The sequence below is a fragment of the Mirounga leonina genome, unplaced genomic scaffold, assembly GCF_011800145.1.
Source record: "Mirounga leonina isolate KUSES-001 unplaced genomic scaffold, KU_Mleo_1.0 Mir_170, whole genome shotgun sequence".
NCBI classification, from domain to species: Eukaryota; Metazoa; Chordata; class Mammalia; order Carnivora; family Phocidae; genus Mirounga; species Mirounga leonina.
In genome coordinates this window covers 35,696,741-35,722,393 of record NW_023270433.1, presented here as the reverse complement: position 1 = coordinate 35,722,393, position 25,653 = coordinate 35,696,741, and the positions used below count along the sequence as shown (strand labels likewise).

Below are 25,653 nucleotides of genomic sequence, written 5' to 3'. Positions count from 1 at the left end.
GATCCCAGGATTCCGGGATCATGACTGAAGCCGAAGGCAGATGATTAACCAACTGAGCCACCCAGGCATCCCTCTACTCTCATCTTTTAAATTTGAATTCTTCTAGTTTAATATTTAAAGTTACAGAATTTGGGGGGTTCCTGGCTGGCTCAGTCAGTAGAGCGCATGACTCTTAATCTCAGGGTTGTGAGTTCAAGCCCCATGTTGGGTGTGGAGCCTACTTAAAAAAAATTAAAAATTAAGTTTCAGAATTTTCTCACTGTTAGATCTGTGTACTGCCTACAAAGATCATCATCATTTGTAATGGTTACTATTTATAACTAAGTCCGTTTTTTACTTTGGAGTGGTAGGTTGCCTAACCTTCAAGAACTTTTTGAGCATTTTTATGATTGGCAGATTTACTATTACTATTGTTTAAGTTGTGCTTAACTTCACATTATTCCCTATTGGAATTAGTAATAGCAGTATCTACCTCTGATATTTGCATCATAGTTTATTGCTGATAAAGTACTTCACATATAAAAGTATATTTACATACAAAACTGTTTTGTATTTTGTATTCAACTACTTGAAATGCCCTTTACCATTAATACTCCTATGTAAGCCACCATAAACCTTTGTCTGGATTATTGCAATAATTAGTCTTTCCTTCTTGTTCCCTATAGTTCACTTCACACAGCAGCCAGAAAGACTTTTATTTTTTTATTTTATTTTATTTTATTTTTAAAGATTTCTTTTATTTATTTATTTGAGAGAGAGAGTGAGAGAGAGAGAGAGCACAAGAGGGGGGAGTGGGAGAGGGAGAAGCAGACTCCCTGCCAAGCAGGGAGCCCGATGCGGGACTCGATCCAGGGACTCCAGGATCATGACCTGAGCCGAAGGCAGTCGCCTAACCAACTGAGCCACCCAGGCGCCCCCAGAAAGACTTTTAAAGTGTAATCAAGGGGCACCTGGGTGGCTCAGTCATTGGGCGTCTGCCTTCAGTTCAGGTCATGATCCCAGGGTCCTGGGATCAAGCTATGCATCGGGCTCCCTGCTCGGCGGGGAGCCTGCTTCTCCCTCTCCCACTCCCCCCTGCTTGTGTTCCCTCTCTGCTCTCTCTCTCTCTGTCAAAAAAAAAAAAAAAAAAAAAATCTTAAAAAAGTGTATTCAATTCAAGTCATAACCCTCTTGTGTTTAAAATTATAAATGGCTTCCCAATACACTAGAATAAAATCCAAACTCTTTACCATGATATACAAACTCTGTCAAGGCCTTTGTACATAATGGGTACTCAAGAACTATCTGCTGAAATTGCGCTACTGGGTATTTACCCCAAAGATACAAATGTAGTGATCCGAAGGGGTACATGCACCCAGTGTTTATAGCAGCAATGTCCACAATAGCCAAACTATGGGAAGAGCCAAGATGTCCATCAAAAGATGAATGGATAAAGAAGATGTGGTGTATATATACACAGTGGAATATTATGCAGCCATCAAAAACCCCCCACGATATCTTGCCATTTGCAATGATGTGGATGGAACTAGAGGGTATTATGCTAAGCAAAATAAGTCAATCAGAGAAAGACATGTATCATATGATCTCACTGATATGAGGAATTCTTAATCTTAGGAAACAAACTGAGGGTTGCTGGAGTGGTGGGGGGTGGGAGGGATGGGGTGACTGGGTGATAGACATTGGGGAGGGTATGTGCTATGGTGAGTGCCGTGAATTGTGTAAGACTGTTGAATCACAGACCTGTACCTCTGAAACAAATAACACATTATATGTTAAAAAAAAAAAAAAAAGATAGTAGGAAGGGAAAAATGAAGGGGGGGAAATTGGAGGGAGAGATGAACCATGAGAGACTATGGACTCTGAGAAACAAACAGGGTTCTAGAGGGGAGGGGGGTGGGGGGATGGGTTAGCCTGGTGGTGGGTATTAAAGAGGGCATGTATTGAATGGAGCACTGGATGTTATACGCAAACAATGAATCATGGAACACTACATCAAAAAAATAAATAAATAGAGGGGAAAAAAAAAACCCCAAAAAACTATCTCCTGAATGAGTGACTCATTCATTCACAGTGTTAGAGAGTTTTGTCTTGCCCAGTACAGCAGAGCATAATAATAAGTGGCAGAGTCAGGATGAGAACTCTAGATCTTATATTTGCAAAATTGCTGGACCAAATTATGTCTTGAATCCTCCAATAGGCTCTGATCAAACTATTCTATGTATTGGACTTGTACCTATGTTAACTTTGTTTATGCCTTTCTCTTCTTGTTGTGCCTTTACAAATCTTGCCCATCCTCAAGACTTGCATTTAGTTCTGCTCCCTTTTATAGAACTTCCTCTTTTTTTTTTTTTTTTAATGACTTAAGTAATAGGTATTTGTTTTTTTGGTTGTGATGGTGGTGTTGGGTTGGGAAGGCTAGAATATAAGTGGGAAGGGGACTCTAGTAGGTATTAGATGTTGCATTACATGCTTAAATAAGTAATATCACTTCCCACATGACCTTGTGAGGGAAGAAGCACTATTACATTTTTAAAGATGAGAAAACTCCGTTTCAGAGAGGTTTTCAGTTCCATCATCCAAATGAGGAAAATCTTTACGTTATCCGTAAGAAAACTCAGAAGAATGTTTCCTAAGAACTCTAAGGCTCCTCTAAGCCTTCTACAGCTGCCTGGCAGAGCTGGTACATACCTAGGTTCCCTTGGTCAAAACAGTCTCTCTGCTGTCCTGCTTTAGCCTGTTATATTGGGCAAGGGCCATATTTCATAGTCTGGCCTATATGTCAGGATCATACAGGGAAATCAGCAGGATGACTTGCTTCTGTTCAATAAAACTTTAGTCAAACGCTAAACCTTTTTACAGGTAGCTGTGATTGTTTTTCCCGCCCTGTATTTGGGCCTCTTACCTGTGTTTTTTTTTCCTCTTTCTTTCTCCTTTCTGTTTCTCTAGTATTCGATTCGAGAAGAAAGCCAGAGGAAGCCATTGCCCACTGCTGCCGCCCAGTGTTGTAAGTGAGAAATTTGTTTCTGAATATCATTAATCACAACTTTCTGTCAATTCTCGAAACATGGCTTTTTTTGAGTTGGGGAGGGTGGAGATGTAAACAAAAGATATTCTGGAAGCACACCTATTCAGGCCCATATCTCCAGTGGCTATCTAATCATTAGCTTTATGAAGAGTCCTTTTGGTTTTGTGTGGCTGTAGGCTGGGCAATGGTGCTCATCTTTTATCTCCATTTGCATGCTTTTACCATGGAGGAATGATTTTTCCCATTTTATCCTGTTTACCTGTTACTGTTCTTTTTTTTTTTTTTTTTTAAAGATTTTATTTATTTATTTGACAGAGAGAGACACAGCAAGAGAGGGAACACAAGCAGGGGGAGCAGGAGAGGGAGAAGCAGGCTTCCCGCTGAGCAGGGAGCCCAATGCGGGACTCGATCCCAGAACCCTGGGATCATGACCTGAGCCGAAGGCAGTCGCTTAACCAACTGAGCCACCCAGGTGCCCCAAGAAAGTTTGCTATTTTTTATATGACTTATTGCTAACTTTTTTTTCCCCATATAGGACTTTAAATTTATCAAACATTTAGAGTCATAGGAGACCAGAAGAATCTGAATTGAAAACCAGGTTGTGAATTAAAGTCTATAGGTCCTTTCCAGAACTCATAGTAATGAGCTAATTTTGATCTTTTAAATCTTTAAAAAAAAATTTTTTTTGAGAGAGTGTGTGTGTGTGTGTGAGGGGGAGGGGCCAAGGGGGAGAGAGAGAGAAATAGATTATTTTTTTTTAAAGATTTTATTTATTTATTTGACAGAGACAGAGATAGCAAGAGCAGGAACACAGGCAGCGGGAGTGGGAGAGGGAGAAGGAGGCTTCCCGCTGAGCAGGCAGCCCGATATGGGACTCGACCCCAGGACCCTGGGATCATGACCTGAGCCGAAGGCAGACGCTTAATGACTGAGCCACTCAGGCACCCCGAGAGAGAGATTCTTTTTCTTTTTTTTAAAGATTTTATTTATTTATTTGACAGAGAGAGAGATAGCGAGAGCAGGAACACAAGCAGGGGGAGTGGGAGAGGGAGAAGCAGGCTTCCCGCCGAGCAGGGAGCCCGATGTGGGACTCGATTCCAGGACCCTGGGATCATGACCTGAGCCGAAGGCAGACGCTTAACGACTGAGCCACCCAGGCGCCCCCGAGAGATTCTTAAGCAGGCTCCATGACCAGCACAGAGCCCCATGTGGGGCTTGATCTCATAACACTGAGGTCATGACCTGAGCTGAAATCAAGAGTCAGTTGCTTAACCGACTGAGCCACCAGGCACCCCTGACCTTTTTAATCTTTTTTTTTTTTTTTTTTTTGACAGAGAGAGAGAGGGAGCACAAGCAGGGGGAGCAGCAGGCAGAGTGAGAGGGAGAAGCAGACTCCCCACTGAACAGGAAGCCCAATGCGGGGCTTGATCCCAGGACCCCGGGATCATAACCTGAGCTGAAGGCAGATGCCCAACGATTGAGCCACCCAGGCGCCCCTGACCTTTTTAATCTTTTAAACCTTTCTCCAGGACTGCTAATGAGATGTGAAATGGAGCGATTGAAGTTTCACTTCCCATTCCTTCCTGCACCCATTTGATGAAGTGCAGTTGAAGTGATTAGAGATCAAATGCCAAGAGAGCTGGTGGAAATAAAAGGCCATAAATAATCAACAGGTTTGGGGCGCCTGGGTGGCTTAGTCAGTCAAGTGTCTGCCTTCAGTTCAGGTCCTGATCCCAGGGTCCTGGGGTCAAGTTCTGTATCGGACTCCTTGCTCAGCGGGCTCAAGCCCACTTCTCCCCCTGCCCACTTCTCCGTCTGCCTGCTTCTCCTTCTGCCTGCCACTCCCCCTGCTTGTGCTTGCTCTTTCTGTCTGACAAATAAAAAATAAATGAAATCTTAAAAAAAAAATCAAGTTTAATAATTTTCAAATGTTTATGGGCTAATATATTTTTCTGTGAATAGCCTGCTTAAAAATCTCTCTCTTGGGGTGCCTGAGTGGCTCAGTAATTAAGCGTCTGCCTTCGGCTCAGGTCATGATCCCGGGGTCCTGGGTCAAGTCCCAATATTTTTATAGCTCTTTTTTCCTCCACTGTATGATCCAGTCAGGAATCACACATTTTATTTGGTTGTCCTGACTTTTTAATATACTTTAATAATCATAAAAAAAATCCTTGCCTGTTTGGTCATTTATGACAGTGGTATATTTTTTTTCCAGTTAGAAAATCATTCGAGGGGTGCCTGGGTGGCTCAGTCATTAAGCGTCTGCCTTCGGCTCAGGTCATGATCCCAGGGTCCTGGGATCGAGCCCCGCATCAGGCTCCCTGCTCGGCAGGAAGCCTGCTTCTCCCTCTCCCACTTCCCCTGCTTGTGTTCCCTCTCTCACTGTGTCTCTCTCTGTCAAATAAATAAATAAATAAATCTTTAAAAAGGGGGAAAAAAAAATCATTCGATTCAAAGTTCAATTTTTGGGACTTTAATCAAAAAGCAGATAAACATTTGTTTATAAAGATGTTGATTACAGAATATTTAAATAACAAAGTTTAAAAATGATATAGTTAATAGTAAATGATAATCACAAGACTGAGTATTATGCATTAATTTAAAATTATGCTCTGAATAATAAAAGGGACTGTTTATGAAATTTTAAAGGGGCCCCTGGGTGGGTCAGTTGGTTAAGCATCCCAGTCTTGATTTCAGCTCAGGTCATGATCTCAGGGAAGTGAGATCAAGCCTGCTTGGGATTCTCTCCTTCTCCCTCAACCCCTCCCCACTTACACACTTTCTCTCTTTCAAAATAAAATAAAATCTTAAAAAAAAACAAACAAAAAGAAACTTTACATTAAAAAGTATATAAAACTGGGGCAGCTGGCTGGCTTAGTCAGAGGAATGTCAGAGGACTCTTGATCTTGGGGTTGTAAATTCAAGACCGATGTTGGGTATAGAGATTATTTAAAAATAAAATCTTTTAAAAAGTATATAAAACTTTCTGTATATGTGTGTGTATATGCCAGTTTCAACTAACAGGGACAAAGGAAGGAAGGAATGAAGGCTCTTGGACTTCTTGGATTCTGCAGGATCAGACCATAGCATTATTTGGCTATGAACATGTGCTTTTCTTGAAGAAAGGAATGACTTGGAAGGTGATTCAGAGAATATCAGGGCTGCCACTCCCAGCACAGGCCCAGTGGGATGCTGTTTCCTTCTGTTTCAGAGGGAGGCCACTGAAAAGAGCCATGGGGGCAGAGCTATACTGGAGAGCTGTGGGGGTGATGGTGCTTACCCCAGTGGGTCTGGAAGTTGGGACATCAACCAAAGAGAATTATTCTACAGCCTTAAGATCTAATGTAACTTGCCTTGCTAGGTTTTGGACTTGCTTGGGACCCATCAGCCCTTCCTTCTTTTCTTTTTCTTTCTTGTAGAATGGGAATCTCTCTCTTAACGCCTGTCCCTCCCACCATTGTATTTTGGGAGCCTGTAACTTGTTTGGTTTCACAGGTTCACAGCTGGAGAGGAATTTTGCCTCAGGATGAATCATACCTGGAATCTCACTCATATCTAATTAGTTGCTATTTAAGCGAGACTTTAGACTTTAGGATTGATCTGGATTTAAGACTTGTGGAACTGATGGGATGGAAAAAATGTATTTTGCATGTGATAAAGACATGAATTTTTAGGGGGCCAGAGGTGGAATGCTGTGGGCTGAATTGTGTTCCCCTAAAATTCATATGTTGAAGCCCTAACCCCTAATGTGATTGTATTTGGAGAGAGAACCTGTGAGGAGGTGTTAAACGTTAAATGAGGTCATGGGGGGCCCTAATCTAATAGGACTGGTACCCTTTTAAAAAGAGGAAGAGACACCAGAGCTCTTTCTACCACATGAGGACACAGCAGGAAGGTTGCCATTTTTAAGGTAGGAGAGCTGTCACTAGAAATTGAACCCTGCCAGAACCTTGATCTTTGACTTCTCAGCCTCCAGAAACTGTGAGCAAATAGATTTCTGCTGTTTAAGCACCCAGTCTATGGCATTTTATTATGGCAGCCTAAGCAGATTAATACATGTATATAAATGTATTTATATAATTAGGGGAATATCTGGAAATAGACATACCAAAATATTAATCAAATTTGTCTCTGGTATGTGGGATTGACATTTTTTTTTGTTCTTCCAATTTTAATCTAAAAGAAATCAGTAAGTAGTTCCAAATGAAATTCCAGCAGGTTATTTTGAAGGACTCAAAAACTTACATTTATATGGTACTACCTATTTTTTTCTTCTTGTTTTAATTCAGTATAATTAACATAGAGTGTTATATTAGTTTCAGGTATAAAGTATAGTGATTCAGCAGTTCTATACATTACTCATTGCTCATCATGATAAGTGTACTCTTAATCCCCTACAGCTATTTCACCTATTACCCCACCCACCTCTGCTCTGGTAACTACCAGTTTGTTCTCTATATTTAAGAGTCTGTTTTTTTGTTTGTCTCTTTTTTTCTTTGTTCATTTTCCTTCTTAAATTTCACGTATGAGGGGTGCCTGGGTGGCTCAGTTGGTTAAGCGTCTGCCTTTGACTCAGGTCATGATCCCAGGGTCCTGGGATCGAGCCCCACATCGGGCTCCCTGCTCAGCGGGGAGTCTGCTTCTCCCTCTGCTCCTGCACTCTCTCTCTCTCTCAAATAAATAAAATCTTAAAAAAGAAAAATTCCACATATGAGTGAAGTAATATGGTATTTGTCTTTCTCTGACCAACTTATTTCACTTAGAATTGTATCCTCTAGATTCATCCATGTTATTGCAAATGGCAAGATTTCATTCTTTTTTATGGCTGTGTTATATCCCATTATGTATACCATATCTTCTTTATCCATTCATCTATGGCATTATGACTTTTTTTTTTTTAAGATTTTATTTATTTATTTGACAGAGAGACACAGCAAGAGAGGGAACACAAGCAGGGGAAGTGGGAGAGGGAGAAGCAGGCTTCTCGCGGAGCAGGGAGCCCGATGTGGGGCTCGATCCCAGGACCCTGGGACCATGACCTGAGCCGAAGGCAGACGCTTAACAACTGAGCCACCCAGACGCCCCTCTTCTTCAGTTTCTTGATGTGTAAAAGGGGAGAGTTGGTCTAAATGGCCTTTAGGTTTCTTTTCTTTCTTTTTTAAAAATTTTTTTGTCCAGGGTGGGGGCGAACAGCATGGGTGATAACATTTTTAATTCCTGTGGGTGAGGTAAACCGGGGTGCTTGGGCCAGGCTGGTGTTGATCTCCAACGCCTGGCCATGGGATACAGCTGGGTCCTTGGGCAGGCCTCTGTAGCTGTCATCGGCCCAGGTGACCTCGTGGTCAGGGTACATGGCTTTGATCTTCTTGGTGGAGATGGAGTGTTGGGACAACCATAACCGATGGAATAGCCATACACGTGGATCTTCTTGTCCTGACTCTGGTGGGAGATGGGCCCGCCTTCCAGGCACTATAACTATAGCCCTTCTTCTGCATCTTGCTCGATAGTTTGTCATAGATGTCAGTTGAAGATGCCGTTGGAATCAATGTCCACATCAGCGATCTGGGCGAGGTCTGCTGCCACCATGTTCCCCACAGCCTGCCCGCCCCTGCAGACTTTGTTCTCTAGGTTTCTTTTAGCTGTCATATCACATGACCCTATAACTTCCTAGTACTGAGATACCTTCACAGGTGTGGTCCCTCTACTACCTTTTCTTTTAGGGTCAGTCATCTGCAGTTACTTGTGAGATGCCTTCAAAATGTTTTCACAAATGACTGGACTGCTCCTATAAAGAAGCCCTTTCTCCTAGCTTTGGTTTGAAGGTGTGTCTGACCCCAATTATTTGGATATACTCTTTTGTTTTTGTTTTTTAAAGATTTTATTTATTTATTTGACAGAGAGAGACACAGCGAGAGGGAATACAAGCAGGGGGAATGGGAGAGGGAGAAGCAGGCTTCCCATGGGGCAGGGAGCCCCATGCGGGGCTCGATCCCAGGACCCTGGGATCATGACCTGAGCCGAAGGCAGATGCTTAATGACTGAGCCACCCAGGCGCCCCTTGTTTTTGTTTTTGTAAGAGAGGGAGCAAGAGGGAGAGTGCATGGGAGTGGGAAGGGGCAGAGGGAGAGGAAGAGCGAGAATCTTAAGCAGGCTCCACACCTAGCACAGAGCCTGATATGGGGCTTGATCTCACAACCCTGATGACCTGAGCTGAAATCAAGAGTCTGTTGCTGAACTGACTAAGCCACCCAGGTGCCCCTCATGAATTCTTTTTTTTAACTCAGTGTTTTATAATACAGTTCTGTTACTGTCTTCACTCAAATTGTCCCAAATTTGGCCTATGGGAATCCCTTTAAACCAGATCCTGTGTCCTTTTGACATGGCCCCATCATTCTTTAATACCATTCCTGGTGCTGAATGTTCCAGGCTCATCTTGTCCTTTTATTGCCTCAGTCTTAGAATAAGTCACTTCTCCAGTGAGCCCTGGTTCGTTTTAATGGGGAATGGTATTTAGAAATCAAGATCTTGGAACTGGTCATGCTTATTGCTACTGGAGTACTATTGCTTTTTGGCTCTTTGAATGGACAGAGCTAGGAAAAGAAACTACATACCTAACTCTGTGTTCATACTGTTATTACCAATTAACACTCTCACCTTCCATCATTCCATATTTATGTGTTCCTTTTTCTCTCAATGAGAACCCTTGTTCCCAAGAATACCAAATTATGTATTCATTTGCTCTGTCCTATAATGTGCATAAGCAAATTTCGGGATTAATGTACCAATGCTATTACTAACAACAAGCCTACTAATTAAAGTTCAAGGTTCTTGAAAGTTGTTTTTTACCTTTGAATGTAACTTACATAGGATTACAAAACTATCACACCTAAAAATTTTAACAAAATTTCATAGTGGCTTCTGATATCTACTCTCTATACAAAATTCTCTAACTTTCCCAAAAATATTTTTGCCCTTTTTGTCCTAGTTTAGGATCCAACTAAGGTTCATTCATTGCATTTGTATGTGGTGTGAGTTAAGGGTCTAAGATCATCTTTTTGCATGTGGATATCCAATTGTACTAGCATCATTTGTTAAGAAGGCTGTTATTTTTTTCCCCATTGATTGCCTTTATATCTTTGTTTGAAATCATTCTGATTACCAGCACAACAGCCCATTACTTTTATTCCAGGACTTCTTAGCAGATTTGATTTTATAGAGTCACATAAAAGAGAGTGAATGTACTTCTTTTTTTTTTTTTTCTAAGATTTTTTATTTATTTATTTGACAGAACCAGTGAGCATGCACAAACGGGGGACTGGCAGAGGGAGAGGGAGAAGCAGGTTCCCCACTGAGCAGGGAGCCTGATGCGATGCAGGGCTTGATCCCCGGACCCTGGGATTTTGACTTGAGTGGAAGGCAGATGCTTAACCGACTGAGCCACCCAGTTACCCAAATACACTTTCATTTTTAAGATGTGTTCCTCAGCTATGTCCTCAGCTGAGGGTTGGTGGCAGATACCGACAGATCCATGCTTCTTGAATGTTTGAACCTCATATTTACTTTTGCAGGTCTTATCTGCATGCCAGCTTTCTCATATTTAATTTTTGCTCAATTTATTGAGATATTCTGAGGCTGTGCAATTTGGTCTGCATATTAGAAATACATCTCACTTGTAGCAAATGGTATAATGTGAATATTTACCTTAGTCACAGGATTACTAACTGTGACTAAGGGTTACATACAGGAAGTTGGTGTAGAGAGTTAAACTGGTTTATTCCTTTTCCAAAGGTATTTAAATTTTCTAAGGTATTCAAACTTCATTCTTCAGTAAGGATATTTCTACCTATGTCTTGTCAAAGAATGAAACAGCACACCATGTTGCCACACCAGACAATCTTAGGACTACTGATTTCTCCAACTTTCTGCTATTTTCAATTTTTTTTTTTAAAAAGGCTCCACACCCAGCATGGAGCCCAACACAGGGCCTGAACCCATGACCCTGAGATCAAGACCTGAGCTGAGATCAAGTGTTGGACGCCCAACCAACTGAGCCACCCAGGCGCCCCGTGCTATTTTCAATTTTTATACATGTCTGGTTGTTACAGCCCACCCGCTGTATCATCAATGATGGTATCACTGGTTGCAATTGAGAAGTGAATCAAAAGTGATTTGGTATCTGGCAAGGATTTGATGGGATGACTGCTTACATATTCTGCCAGGGTGTCAAAATTAGCACAACCTTTCTAACTCAGTAATTTCACTTCTAGGAGATATTCAAGGAAAATAAGTTGAGATGCAAAGGAACATTTACATATAGACTTTAATTATAGTGGAGAAAAATTGCAAAAATATTGAAAGAATGGGTAATTGTGGCATTTCCATGTGATGGAGTACTATGCTTTTAAATAGTTTAAGATACAGGAGATAGTTATGTGAATAAGTTTTAAAAAGTAGGATCCTAAGGTGATTAAATAGTATGATCTCAATTATCTAAAAAGTAAATTATATTCACCTAAGCATAGGAAAAAAAAAACTCCAAGGAAATACAGTTTTGTTTTTTTAAAGATTTTATTTATTTATTTGACAGAGAGAACAAGGAGGGCGAGCAGGAGGCAGAGGGAGAGGGAGAATCAGGCTTCTCGCTGAACAGGGAGCCAGCCGTATGCTCCCAGGACCTTGGGATCATGACCTGAGCTGAAGGCAGGCGCTTAACCAACTGAGCCACCCAGGTGCCCCGGAAATACAGTTTTAATAGTGGCTCTCAGGGATAGGATTGTAGGAAAGTTTTATTTTTTTCTTTATATTGTTTTGTACTTTGCAGTTTTTCTCTAAATGCATTTTGTGTATGATAATTAAAAAAAAAACAATAAATATTAGAAAATGGTCCCAGGCCTGACAGTGTAGAGGCAAGTCATGTAGATTTACTTTTTCAGTTTGGATTTGAGACTTAATTGAACAATAGTTGGTTGTTGAGGTTGACACAGTGTAGTTTAATAATACTAGTGATTCCTTTGGGCACCTGGGTGGCTCAGTTGGTTAAGCGACTGCCTTCGGCTCAGGTCATGATCTCAGGGTCCTGGGATCGAGCCCCGCATTGGGCGCCCTGCTTGGCGGGAGGCCTGCTTCTCTCTCTCCCACTCCCCCTGCTTGTGTTCCCTCTCTCGCTTGCTCTCTGTCAAATAAATAAAATAAAAAAAAAATACTAGTGTTTCCTTGATAGAGAGTTCTAAGTAGTTCTTAAAATTTCTGTGTCGCTTTTATTAGTGATATACCTAGGGTCTCTCCTAATCAATTACTATGTCTGAAATAAAATGGTTTTGGGGTTGTTATTTTTTTTTTAAAGATTTTATTTAAATCTTTTTTTTTTTAAAGATTTTATTTATTTATTTGAGAGAGAGAATGAGAGAGAGCACAGGAGAGAGGGGAGGGTCAGAGGGAGAAGCAGACTCCCTGCCGAGCAGGAAGCCCGATGCGGGACTCGATCCAGGGACTCCAGGATCATGACCTGAGCCGAAGGCAGTCGCTTAACCAACTGAGCCACCCAGGCGCCCGATTTTATTTAAATCTTAATGATTTAATGACTGAGCCACCCAGGCACCCCTGGGGTTTGTTATTTTTATTTGTAATATGACCTTGAAGATAGCTTGAACTTTTGAGATACAGGCCACCATTGGTGTTTCAGAGATTTCTCTGATTGTGAAGGGTGTGTTTCACTGGTTTTGTTACAATATTGCTTATAAGTAGTGACAGATCAGATCATAAACCAAAATTTCCTGAGTATGAATCAGTCTTTTAAATTAGTAAAATAGGGCATAACTGAACTTATTGTTTAACATTTTTCTTAAAGTATGAATAAGTTCAGAAGAGTTGGATGTGAGTCACATCCATGAATAATAGTGACCAAGTGTTGAGAAGTATTACCAACAGGTTGGCTACCAAGTTGTGACATCTTATTTGGACACCACTAACTTCAAAAGGATCTTTTTTGCCAACATACCAAAAGGAGACATGTTTGTGTAAAATGACTTATTTTACCTTTCCAACTCTTTTTGTTTTATTTCCCAGTGATCCATAATGCTGATATTGTTGATTCTTTTTTTTTTTTTTTTTTTTTTTTAAGATTTTATTTATTTATTTGAGAGAGAGAATGAGATAGAAAGAGCATGAGGGGGAGAGGGTCAGAGGGAGAAGCAGACTCCCCGATGAGCAGGGAGCCCGACGTGGGACTCGATCCCGGGACTCCAGGATCATGACCCGAGCCGAAGGCAGTCGCTTAACCAACTGAGCCACCCAGGTGCCCCTGATATTGTTGATTCTTTGACAGGAAGCTGGAGGTGTTCAGTGCTTCCCACTACTGTTAAGCCATCAGGCCTGACATGCAGTATCCCTAGTCTGTACTACATTCAAATAGTCCTCTAATATTCTCCTATTATTCTTGGTTTCCATCTAAAATTGTCCACTGCCATGCTGTGACTTTTTTTTTTTTTTTTAAAGATTTTATTTATTTATTTTGACAGAGAGAGAGAGAACACAAGCAGGGGGAAAGGGAGAAGCGGGCTTCCCGCTGAGCAGGGAGCTCGATGCGGGGCTTGATCCCAGGACCCTGGGATCATGACCTGAGCTGAAGGCACACGCCCAACAACTGAGCCACCCAAGCACCCCGCTATGACTTACTTCTAATATTATTTCTTTTTTTTTTTTTTTAATTTTATTTATTTATTCATGAGAGACAGAGAGAGAGAGAGGCAGAGGGAGAAGCAGGCTCCCAAGGAGCAGGGAGCCCGATGCGGGACTCGATCCCAGGACCCTGAGATCATGACCTGAGCCGAAGGCAGACGCTTAACCATCTGAGCCACCCAGGCACCCTCTAATATTATTTCTAATAAACCTTTTTGGGGAGGCAGAGAAATGGGCCATTCTATCTATAACCAGTTATTCCCCATCTGGAAGATTAGATTCCAGTGTACTATACAGATGATGGTATAATTCTTTGACCAAAATCAAACAAAAAACTCTGGGCTGATACTGCCAATGCCGCTCTTAATCCCATTTCTCCCCCTACCATAAACAAGACTAACTTTAAGCTTATGGGGTATTCTGGTTGCCTCCCAATGGCGCCAGGACTTGTTTCCCGGTCAGGTGATGATGGATTCTAGTAGGCAGGAAATTTTATCTGTTTCTGATTCAGAATTTCTTTCTTCCATTCTGGACCCGCCCCATGCCAGAAGGAGTAGACCCAGTTAGCAAGTACTTACTGCGTCAGGGTATGATCATATGGAGTAGACCATGAGACTGCCACCCCCGCATTTTATACCAGAGGACACCAACTTGAGAGGACTTTTCACTTCATGACAGACCTAACCACCTTGCACAGCTCCAGATAAAAAGGAAGCTTGGCTGGCATCAGATCCTGTGGCCTCTTCTCCAGTAATTTTCTTTTCTGTATTACTATTTTGAGATAACAGTAGCCACCATACTGATAGCCCCTACCTATCAGGAGATCTAACTCTTAGAGAACTTTGTGGCCTCACAGTCTCAACTAGGAGTAGTGTCCTTTTAGGAGCATATACTGGGTGAATCCATGTTTTATGATTAAGAATCTCTCACCATAATTTTTGAACGGACAGAACTCAGCCTGTCCTCTATATGTTTTTGCAATGCTATGTTGCTATTGCATGGCAGGGTCCTTCAATACATTAGCATGGTATACTAAGACTTCTGATAGTTTTCTTAATGCCTGCACTGAAATTGGGTGATAGGTGTTCAAGATAGTCCTGGGAGACCTGGGAAATTATTGAATTCCTGTGTCCCAGGTTTGTCTGGGACACTGTCACTTTGGATTTAATTACAAATATATCCACTCCCCCTAGCCATAACACTTATGCTATTCATTTAAATTCAAAGCCTGGTAAGTGGGCTGTTTAGTCCCTATGCCAACTGGCTTTTAGCTCCATCCATTGTGGTGCTACCTCCTAAGGTATAGCTCCATAACTCTCCCATTTTTTGTCATAATGTGGCTTTCAGTACATATGAATTTTAAGGGTTCTGTTCAATGTCCTCAATGTTAAAATTTGGTCTCATTTCAAGTCACTTGTAATAAAAAGTTGGGCAATATATTGTTTTCCTTGTTATGAATCTTGGTGGCCACTTTGCATGGTATCATGAAGAAAGCAGCCCAGAGTCTTTTTATCAGGTCTTCCCACCAGTTATCTTTTGTGCCACTTGTTTCTAGGAAGTGGGTGAACTGGGGTTAAAACCTTGGTCTATTTGAGTATTAAGGTCCATGTTCTTTTCCCTACCATCCCATGATGACAAAAATCTCATGGGATATAATTTGTTTAGAAAAATATGCTTTTCTTATTTGCCTTCTGCCTTCTGTGTTATTTTAAAATTACTTCATTTATTAAATAGGAAATATGCATATGGCACACAAACTTTAAAATATTAAAGAGAATACAGTTAAAAAGGTCTCCCTTCCATTCCTATACCTAGCTACTTGGGTCTTCTCCCAGAAGTAGTCATCATTAGCAGTTTCTTATGAATCATTCGAGAGATTTTACACATGTCCAAATGTATGTTTGCATACATGAGAGATAGCTTTTGATTATTTTTTCCATCCTTTGACTTGGTCTTAGAGTACCATGTGTTAAAATAAAACATTCACAGCTAACTGTGAGTTGAACACCCCTTCATCAGTTGGGTTCTTTTGAGTTCTTACTGTGTTTTAAAAATTTCTTGAAGCCATAGGGAATAAATTGTTTATTTTTTGGGTTGCTTCCCATGGCAAAGATCTGTTTCCCTGAAATCCTGGCCTTGAATACAATAGGAATGTTTCCTCTGTCCTCATTTACCTTGCTAGAATGCGTTTCACACATTTGTTGCTGGGTTAAGAAATTCTGGCATATCATGTCCAGATAATGTGTTAGAATTCAAAATTTGTGAGGAAACTTTGTGGTTACTTTGCAGGGTGTTGCAAAGAATTGTCACCCCCCACCCCAACATACTAAATCAGTCCCCTTTTTAGTCTAAACTTAAAAACCCAAAATATGTAACATCTTCACTGTAAAAATTTTTAAGTGATTGAGAAATGTGTAATATAAAAAGTTACAGTTCTCTGTAATACTCCCTCTCCAGTCCACTCCAAGATAACTACTTTTCGTAGTTTGGAGTATACTCTTTCAAATTGTTAATTTTTCTTAAAAAAAAAAAATAAGTTAAATTGTAATTATGCTTGGGACACCTGGGTGGCTCAGTTGGTTAAGCGTCTGCCTTCAGCTCAGGTCATGATTCTGGAGTCGCAGCATCGAGCCCTGCGTCAGGCCCCTGCAGTGGGAAGTGTGCTTTTCCCTCTCCCTCTGCTTCTCCCCCCTGCTTGTGCTCTCTTCCTCTTGCTCACTGTCTCTCTCTCAAATAAATAAGTAAAATCTTAAAAAAAAAAAAAAAAGTCAAAAAAATTTTAATTATGCAGTATCTGAATATGTGAGAGAATACTTGTAACATTTAAGTTTTGGAGAGGAATAATGGAAATAATAGCCCACCACCCATCATTATCTTCTAGTAGAGTTTAGTGTGATGTACTCTGCATGTTTTCTTAGACTTTCCTTTTTTTCCTGGTTGGTAGGATTTTTTTCTCCACTAGGCTAGTGAGTTGCAGGAGCAAGGACTTAGTCTTCTGTTTCTTTTGGAATTTGCACAGTTATGTCTCACTCTGTGATATGTTAGGTACTAGGGAGTGAAGCTTGGTTGTTGGCCTCTGAGAGACGTCAGCCCATGTGGATTTTTGGGGAAAAGCTTTTCTGGAGAAAAAAGAAAAAAGATTATTATTGAAAAAGTGTAATTTGCCGTATTTGTTGGATGGGAGGATTCTTTTCCTTTGGGTTGAAAATTTAGTTTATTCAGAACGTATAGATTTCCTGACTCATAATCAGGTAACTGATTGGTGATATTGGCAGTAACTAAAGCTTTGTCAACTCTATTGTAAGGTAATTTATAAGTATTAAAGTGTTCATGTTTATTCTTGGTAGAAATAAAGACTTTTTAGCAGATCCCAGGTAGAAAGAGAATTGTCATACTTTTCTTAACTTCTGTTTCGACACTTGGAAACTCCAGACAAGCATTACAGAGAAGAAACTCAAAGCTTCTGGGTACGAGTTTATCCATTACATGTTTTTGTTTCCTCCTCTCCAAAAGCTTCTATATTTTCATGGAGTATTCTTGTTTTTAATGAGTTGATACATAGACAAGAGAATGTATTTGTCGAGTTCAAGGAAGAAGGGTGGGAGGATGGAAAAAGAATCAGAAGATTTAGCTCATAACCTATTTATAGGTCAGAAGAGGACAAATACACAAATGCAGCAACTTGAGTATGTTATTTATGTGATGATCCTCAGGTGCAAAGCAGTACTCTGGAAATAGAGAGGAAAGTGCTCGGGTGGCAGAGGAATAAGCAAGTAGTTAAGAATAGCATAAGTTTGGGGCGCCTGGGTGGCTCAGTTGGTAAGCGCCTGCCTTCGGCTCAGGTCATGATCCTGGAGTCCCAGGATCGAGTTCCACATCGGGCTCCCTGCTCGGCGGAGAGTCTGCTTCTCCCTCTGACCCTCCCCCCTCTCATGTGCTCTCTCTCATTCTCTCTCTCTCTCAAAAAAAAAAAAAAAAAAAAAAGAATAGCATAAGTTTGTTCAGGAGATGAGTTTAGAGATGATATTTAAGGAGCTAATTGAAATGTGTTGATTGAAAGGAAAGATTATTCATAGTAGGATACATGGAAAGTATGGGGAGAGGATTAAAAAGATGCCAAATTATATGCCGACCATATTGGCTTAGAGAGAATAGAGTGATACCAAAGTTGTACTTGCTACTCTGCAGAAGGAAATGAGTCCCTCTTTTGTACATCATTTTTTTCAAAGAGTGAAGATATACAGGGCTGGCCCAATTTGGCAGATTCACTCCTTTGGTTGCCCTTTCTGAAAAAACCCAGAGAACATACAATGCAAAGAGTGAACTATAATGTAACCTATGGATTTTTCTTTTTCTTTTCTTTTCTTTTTTCAAATGTATTCACTCTAGTAATATATGGAATAGTTTCTGTTCCCTAAAATTTCCCTGTGCCCTACCTGGCCCTACCTGTTCATCCTTCCTTCCTCCAAAACCTAAATTGAGTTTTGAAAGATTAGTAGGAGTCATTCAAATAAAGGAGAAAAGAGTTTATGGTACTAGGACACTAAGCATGTTGAAAATTCTGGATGACTTGAGGGAAGGGGATAAGTATGGGGCAGGGTCAGAGATGAGGCATAGAGTCTTCATATCATGCTGGGTTTGAAAGCCATAGCGAACTGTTTATATTTTATCTTGAAGACAGTGAGGAGCTTTTGAAGACTTCAGGGGAATGAAATAATATGTTTTTTGTAAAAGTGCAAATGAATCTCCCCTTCCCTATTATATATTCTTCTATGTATTTTTATGTACCTTTCCCATCCAAGTACTAACCAGGCCCGACCCTGCTTAGCTTCCGAGATCAGACGAGATCGGGTGCGTTCAGGGTGGTATGGCCGTAGACTATGTACCTTTCCTTCATAGTACTTAATATGTTTAATTATTCGATTAATATTTTTCTTCTCTAGGCCATAAATTTCATGAGTAAGGAAAACGCTTGTGTATTCCTAGTACCTTTGCTCAATAACATTAGTTGAATTAGTCCATTTCTATTAAGTGGAATTACTGAGTTAAGGAATACACATTTTAGGTTTTTTAAATTTTATTATTTTTTATTTATTTTAAGATTTTTAAATTTTTATTTATTTGACAGAGAGAGAGAGACAGTGAGAGAGGGAACATGAGCAGGGAAGTGGGAGAGGGAGAAGCAGGCTTCCCCCTGAGCAGGGAGCCCGATGTGGGCTGGATCCCAGGACTCTGGGATCATGACCTGAGCCGAAGGCAGACGCTTAACGACCGAGCCACCCAGGGTGCCCTAAGTTTTTTTTAGATATTGTCAAATTATACTCTAGAAAGATTGTATCTATATTTGTACTGCTGATACTCATTTTCTCACATCCAGCCACACTGCCCCTTTTGCCCTCCCCCCCTTCCCCTCTGTCTCTTGATCCTTTCCTTCTACAAACATTTTTTTAAAAGTTTATTTATTTTTAGTAATCTCTACACCCACCGTGGGGCTCAAACTCATGACCTGAAGATCAAGATTTGGGTGCTCTTCTGACTGAGCCAGCCAAGCGCCTTACAAACATTTTTTTGATACATTCTTGGTTCTGTTCTAGGTGCTTGGGATATATTTGGAAGCAAAACACAACCAAGATCCTGGGTGGGAGGAAACAGTAAATATAATGAATAAGGAAATTATATAGGAATTTTAGAGAGTGAACCAATAAAAGAGTAGATGGTGAAAGGCATTTGAGAATGCTATAATTGAAATTGGGTTGTAATTATAAATAAGGTAGTTAGTGTTTAAGCCACAGTGAGAAGATGACTTTTGAGTAGAACTTGGAGGTGGGGGAATTAGTGATGTGGCTCTCTGGGGAAAGTGTGATGCACAGAGGAAATAGCTGGTTCAAAAGCTAGTTGAGGGGCTCCTGGGTGGCTCAGTAGGTTAAACATCCAACTCTTGATCTCAGCTCAGGTCTTGATCTCATGGTTGTGAGTTCAAGCCCTGCATTGGGCTCCACGCTGGGTGTGGAATCTACTTTAAAAAAAAAAAAAAAAAGTCTAGTTGAATGACTGAAAAGGGGTAGGAAGAGGTCTGCTGGATGTTGGTCTGTTCTGTTTCTTCATCTGTGTGCTGGTTACTTGAGTGTGTTGACAGTATTCGTTGAATAATACACTTACGGGGTGCCTGGGTGGCTTAGTTGTTAAGCATCTGCCTTTGGCTCGGGTCATGGTCCCGGGGTCCTGGGATTGAGCCCCGCATCGGGCACCTTGTTGGGTGGGAAGCCTACTTCTCCCTCTCCCACTCCACCTGCTTGTGTTCCCTCTCTTGCTATCTCTTTCTGTCAAATAAATAAATAAAATCTTTAAAAAAAGAGAATAATACACTTATGATTTGTGTACTTCTCTGCATCTTATGCTTCAGTAGAGCCTCTATATTAAAAATAAGGAGTGGATGTTGAACATTTCAAAATTGCTCAGTAGTACCTACCCAATTGTTGGTGGGTATTTTCCTTTGACTTATAATATGATGAATTCATTAATCAGGTACTATTAATAAATCATCTTTGTTTTCCTGTAATATACCCTATTTGATTATGGTAAATTATTCTTTTAGTATAATGGTAGGTTAAATTTGCTTGTATTTTAATACATATGTTCACAAAGAAGGTTGGTCAGTAGTTTTTTTTGTACTAGAGTCATTGAACATTGTTTAAGGAAAAATGTTTAAAAGGAACTTAAGAATGGGTACCAACCAAATAAGGAAGAATAGGGAACATTTATTGAGTAATTATCATTTGTCTAGCACATGGAGTTAAATGGTACATACATGATTTTCAATATTTGTGCAAATTTGAGAGGTAAGTGGTATTACTCTTCATTTTTTATAGATGACAAATACAAGGGCAGAGAAGTTAACCTGCCTAAGGTCACACAGCTACTAAGTGATGGCTTTAAACCTAGGTTTATCTCGTTCCAAAACTCAAAAACATTTCCATTATACCAACAAACTGTGGAAATGAAGGACATTCCAGCTTCAGAAGTTGAGGGACAAATAAGGGAAATCAGGCTCATTCCTCGATCTCCCAAGTGTGGCAAGCACAGGAACTGTGAGAATATGTTTGCCAATAACGACTTTGTTTTGGGTGAATGGTTTACAGTGTGATTTGATATTTATTTGGTATCAGATTATAGAGGACTTGAAAGCCAGAAAGATAAATATACTCTTTTATACATAGTGAGAAGGTTATAAATTATTAAAAAGGCAGTGATGTGATTAGAAGCTGGATTTAGGAAAATTAGTTGCCATCTGCTAAGTAGATTGAATGGGACAAAGAGACAGGGATTAGAAGGTCATAAATTCAGCCAAAATCTGTAGTAATTCAGGCAGGAGGTAATGAGTTCCTTGATTAGAACTGTGAAACCTAGGAGGAAGGGTCGGTCAGTAGGAAGGAGACTTGAGTGGAATTAACTATTAAGCTTATTGACAGATTGGACATGGGAGATAAAGTAGAGAGGAATTTTGGAATGGTCTTGTGGTTTCTGGTTTTGAAGTGTTGGGAGTTCAGTTGTTTTGGGCTTAAGGTACACTTAGTAAAGCTAATCTGCACGGAACTCATAACATTGCAAATACAATGTCATTGCCAGTGGAGGCTGTAGTTTTCTAGACCGCCTGACTCTTAGCATCAGATGCCACTGAGCTACAGGGTAATTGGTTATTCACTTGTTAAATATGTGAACTGAAGAGGTTTGAGGCTCTAGAGAGGTGGGAAACATTAGCATGCTCATTATAATTGTCAATTTGACACACATTTGTTATGTGTGAATGCCCAATTTGAGAATGTTGCTGGTTGTGTTAGAAGCTCTTAGTGTACTCAGTTTTTTCTGTAACACATTTGGTCGTTGTCTGTTCCTTGCTTGCTTCTTTTTGGCATCTGTGATAAGCAGTGTCTACTACCTTGCTCACATTCAGTGTTTTATTGTATGAACTGTGGCATCTCTTGATGTCTCCTTATTCCATTGTATGTGCTTCCATTTTCTTAGCAGTCTCTACTCCAGCTTTCATTCATTAAAATTTCTATTGAGGTTTTTAGTAACCTTTTTATTTCTAAATCCAGTAGGCCTTTTTGTTTTATTTTGTGTGACTTCCCTATAGCACTTAACACTTGTTAACCACTGCCTCCTTGAAACCTTGTTTTTTTTTCTGATTCAGAGACCACACCACCATGGTTTTCTTCCTCTTTGGTTTCTTCACAACCTCCTTCATGGACTCTTCCTTTTTTTTTTAAGTCAGATTTATTAAGGTATAACTTACATACAGTAAAATTGTCCCTTTTAGTGTACAGTCCTATGAGTTTTGACAAACACATACAGTTTTGTAACCACAACCATAGTTAAGATAAAGAACAGTTCCATCAACCCTAAAAGTTTTCTAGACCCCTTTGTAGTCAACCTCTCCCACTCCTGGCCCATGAAAACCCTAATTTGTTTTCTGCCCATATTACCTTTTCCAGAAAGTCATATAAGTGGAATCATATTGTATGTAGCTTTTTGAGTCTGGCTTGTTTCACTAATCATATTGCATTCGAGATTCATCTGTGTGTGTCAGTTCATTCCTTTTTATTCCTGAATAGCTCTCTACTATATGGATATACCATGGCTTGTTTATTCAGCAGATGGACATTTATGTTTACAGTTATTAGTGAATATGAATTAAGCAACCGAACATTCATGTATAGGATTTTATGTGAACATGTTTTTGTTTTTCTTGGGTAAATACATATGAGAGGGATTGCTGGGTTTTATGATTGTATATATAACTTAATAAGAAATGCCCAGTTTATTTTCCAAAGTGGCCTATCACTTTGCATTCTTGTAAAAAGGAGAGAGTGGGGGGCAGAGGGGCAGAGGTAGAAGGAGAGAGAGAATCCCAAGCCGACTCCCTACTGAGGGTGGAGGCTTGATGCAGGGCTTAATCTCAGGACCCTGAGAACATGACCTGAGCTGAAATCAAGAGTTGGCCGCTTAACCGACTGAGCCACCCAGGAACCCCGCCTCATTGTTTTTTCTCACTTACATTGTAATTTTTATCCATTAATTTACAAATATTTGTTGAGTTGCTGTTTTGTGCCAAGCACTGTTTAAGCACTAAGGATACAGTAAGGAACAAAGCAGAAAAATCTCTGTCTTCATGGCAGCTTGTATTCTGAAAACTTACAACTCTACTTATCTTTCCTCAGCTCCACAACCATATATCCACCTGTCTTCTCAAACATTTTCATTTGAAATACCTCGTAGATACCTCAAAGCCCCAGTAATCTAACACTGAATTCATCATTGCCTTCAATCTGCCCTTCTCGTCTTTCTCTTCTTAATGAATGATGTCATATCCATCCAGTAGCTCAAGCTAAAAACCTAGGCAATATTATTTAGGCTTTATCCTCTTCACCTCCCGCATTTAATTACTTATTAAACCCTACTAATTTTATCTCATGAATGTATCTCTCCACTCCCTCTGCCACTTTCCTAGTGTAGGTCATCATTAGGTGAGTGCAGTAGCTTCCTTATTGGCCTCCCTGACACCAGTCTCCAGTCCATCTACCCTACAAACTTTTGGCCACACTGTACCACCATTCTCTTTCTAAAATGGCAAATCTGATTCTTCTCTCCCATGCTTAATACCATATGATTTTACTCATATGTGGAATTTAAGAAACAAAACAAACGAACAATGTAAAAATAAACAGATAAACTAAAAAACAAACTTTAAAAAAAAAGATTTGATTTGAGAGCGAGCGAGCACAAGTGGGGGAGAGAGGCAGAGGGAGAAGCAGACTCCCTGCTGAGGAGGGAGCCCAGTGCGAGGCTTGATCCCAGGATCCTGGGATCATGACCTGAGCTGAAGGCAGACTCATTTATTTATTTATTTATTTATTTTTAAGATTTTATTTATTTATTTGACAGAGACACAGCGAGAGAGGGAACACAAGTGGGGAGAAGTGGGCTTCCCGCTGAGCAGAGAGCCCGATGTGGGACTCGATCCCAGGACCCTGGAACCATGACCTGAGCCGAAGGCAGACGCTTAATGACTGAGCCATCCAGGCGCTCCTAAAAAACAGACTTTTTTTTTTTTAAAGATTTTATTTATTTATTAGAGAGAGAGAGAAAGTACAAGCAGCGAGAGTGGCAGGCAGAGGGAGAAGCAGGCTCCTCGCTGAGCAAGGAGCCTGATGCGGGACTTGATCCCAGGACCCCAGGATCATGACCCAAGCTGAAGGCAGACGCTTAACCGACTGAGCCACCCAGGCGTCCCTAAAAAACAGACGCTTAACTATAGAGAACAAACAGATGGTTACCAGAGGGGAGGTGGGTGGGGGGATGGGTGAAATAGGTGAAGGGGATTAAGAGTACATTTACCGTGGGGTGTGTGGGTGGCTCAGTCGGTTAAGCGGCTGCCTTTGGCTCAGGTCATGATTCCAAGGTCCTGGGATCGAGTCCCACATCGGGCTCCCTGCTTAGCAGGGAGCCTGCTTCTCCCTCTCCCTCTGCCTGCCTGCCTGCCTGCCTACTTGTGATCTCTCTTTCTCTCTGTTAAATAAATAAATTAAATCTTAAAAAAAAAAAAGTACACTTACTGTGATGAGCACTGACTAATGTATAGAATTGTTGAATCACTGTATTCTACACCTGAAACCAATATAACACTGTGTTAACTATACTGGAATTAAAAAAGAAAAAGCTGTGATGGCTCTGCATTAACCTCCAGATAATTCCAAATTCCTAACGTTACTAAATTTCTAAACATTGCTTGGCACCTCCTTTGATTAGTTTCTTTCATAACCCTGCAGTGTCCTATACAGATATGCTAGAACTATTTTCAAGTTCACTGAATGTGCTTTTGTGTGTATAATTTACATTTCCTGGAACATCCTAACCCTTTAATTGGTACTTATGCCTAGCAAAACCTAACTATCCTCAGTAATTGTCCTATTGGCTAGTGAGATGTTTTAGTGTGTTTTTGGAGTGGGGAAGGAAACTTGCTTAATTAAACTGGTGTGGTTTCTCTTATAATGGTACCACATTGAAGTGACAATAGGGAACTGATTGGTCAGAGAACATAACTATTATTTTCATGGCTTAGGGTTGGACCTAGTAGATGGCATCAAATCATTAATTTGATTTAATCATATAATAGATATTTATTGAGCACCTACTATGTATAAGAAACTGCTCTGCAGTGTTTCGGTGCATTCAAGGATGAGGCATCATCCTGCAATGAGAGGCTTCTTTGGGTCCAGAGTTTTAGTGAGAAACAGCATTGTTACTTGCTTGGAGCAATCTAGGTTGATAGGCTGAAGGTTGTTCTGAAGTTCTATGTGATTATTTTACTTTTCTTTTTTTTTTAAGAAGCAAGGTAATTACCCTCTCACAGTTGTTATGGCAACTATGATGTAGCCCGGGAGAATTTTCTTTTAAACTCCTTCTCTCCCTATGGTTAGAAAGTTAGGTAAATTATTAAAATTTTTAAAAATGGCATAGTAAGCCAACATAACCTTCCTGAGGGATGAAGAGAAGAGATGGAGTTAGTAGGAAGAAGATAAGTATAGGAAGAAAACTGATTCTTAGTGTATAGTTACATTAAACAGACTGTGACTGGTTAGTAGTCCCATATCTCCAGGATTGGGAGTTAGCTCAGGTAATGAAATGAGCTTCTGTTGGCATCATTCAGTGCTTCCAGAATTTTGAATCTTAACTGCAAATTTTCAAGGGAACTGCACCCTTAGAACACTGAGGACTTTCTAACCCAAACAGACAATCCCTCAACAGATACTAGGGCTATCAGTGTGTGGGTCTTCCTGATACCTATTTATTAGGAACCTATAAGGGCAAGCAAAAACTTGGCAACATGACAAAACAACAAGAAATGCCAATTGCTTGCCCTGTTCCAGAGGCCTGTACTACGTACTTTACAC

At 40.4% G+C, this 25,653-nt stretch overlaps 1 protein-coding gene across 3 annotated transcripts in view; it reads left to right on the top strand.

Annotated features, from left to right (window-relative positions):
• UNC13B (unc-13 homolog B) overlaps positions 1-25,653 on the top strand; it is a 208,941-nt gene that overhangs the window by 73,480 nt on the left and 109,808 nt on the right. For all 3 annotated transcript variants that reach the window (XM_035016382.1, XM_035016380.1, XM_035016381.1), the window contains exon 7: positions 2,947-3,004. In XM_035016382.1, the coding sequence (XP_034872273.1) occupies positions 2,947-3,004 (58 nt within the window). The remainder of the gene's footprint in view (positions 1-2,946; positions 3,005-25,653) is intronic.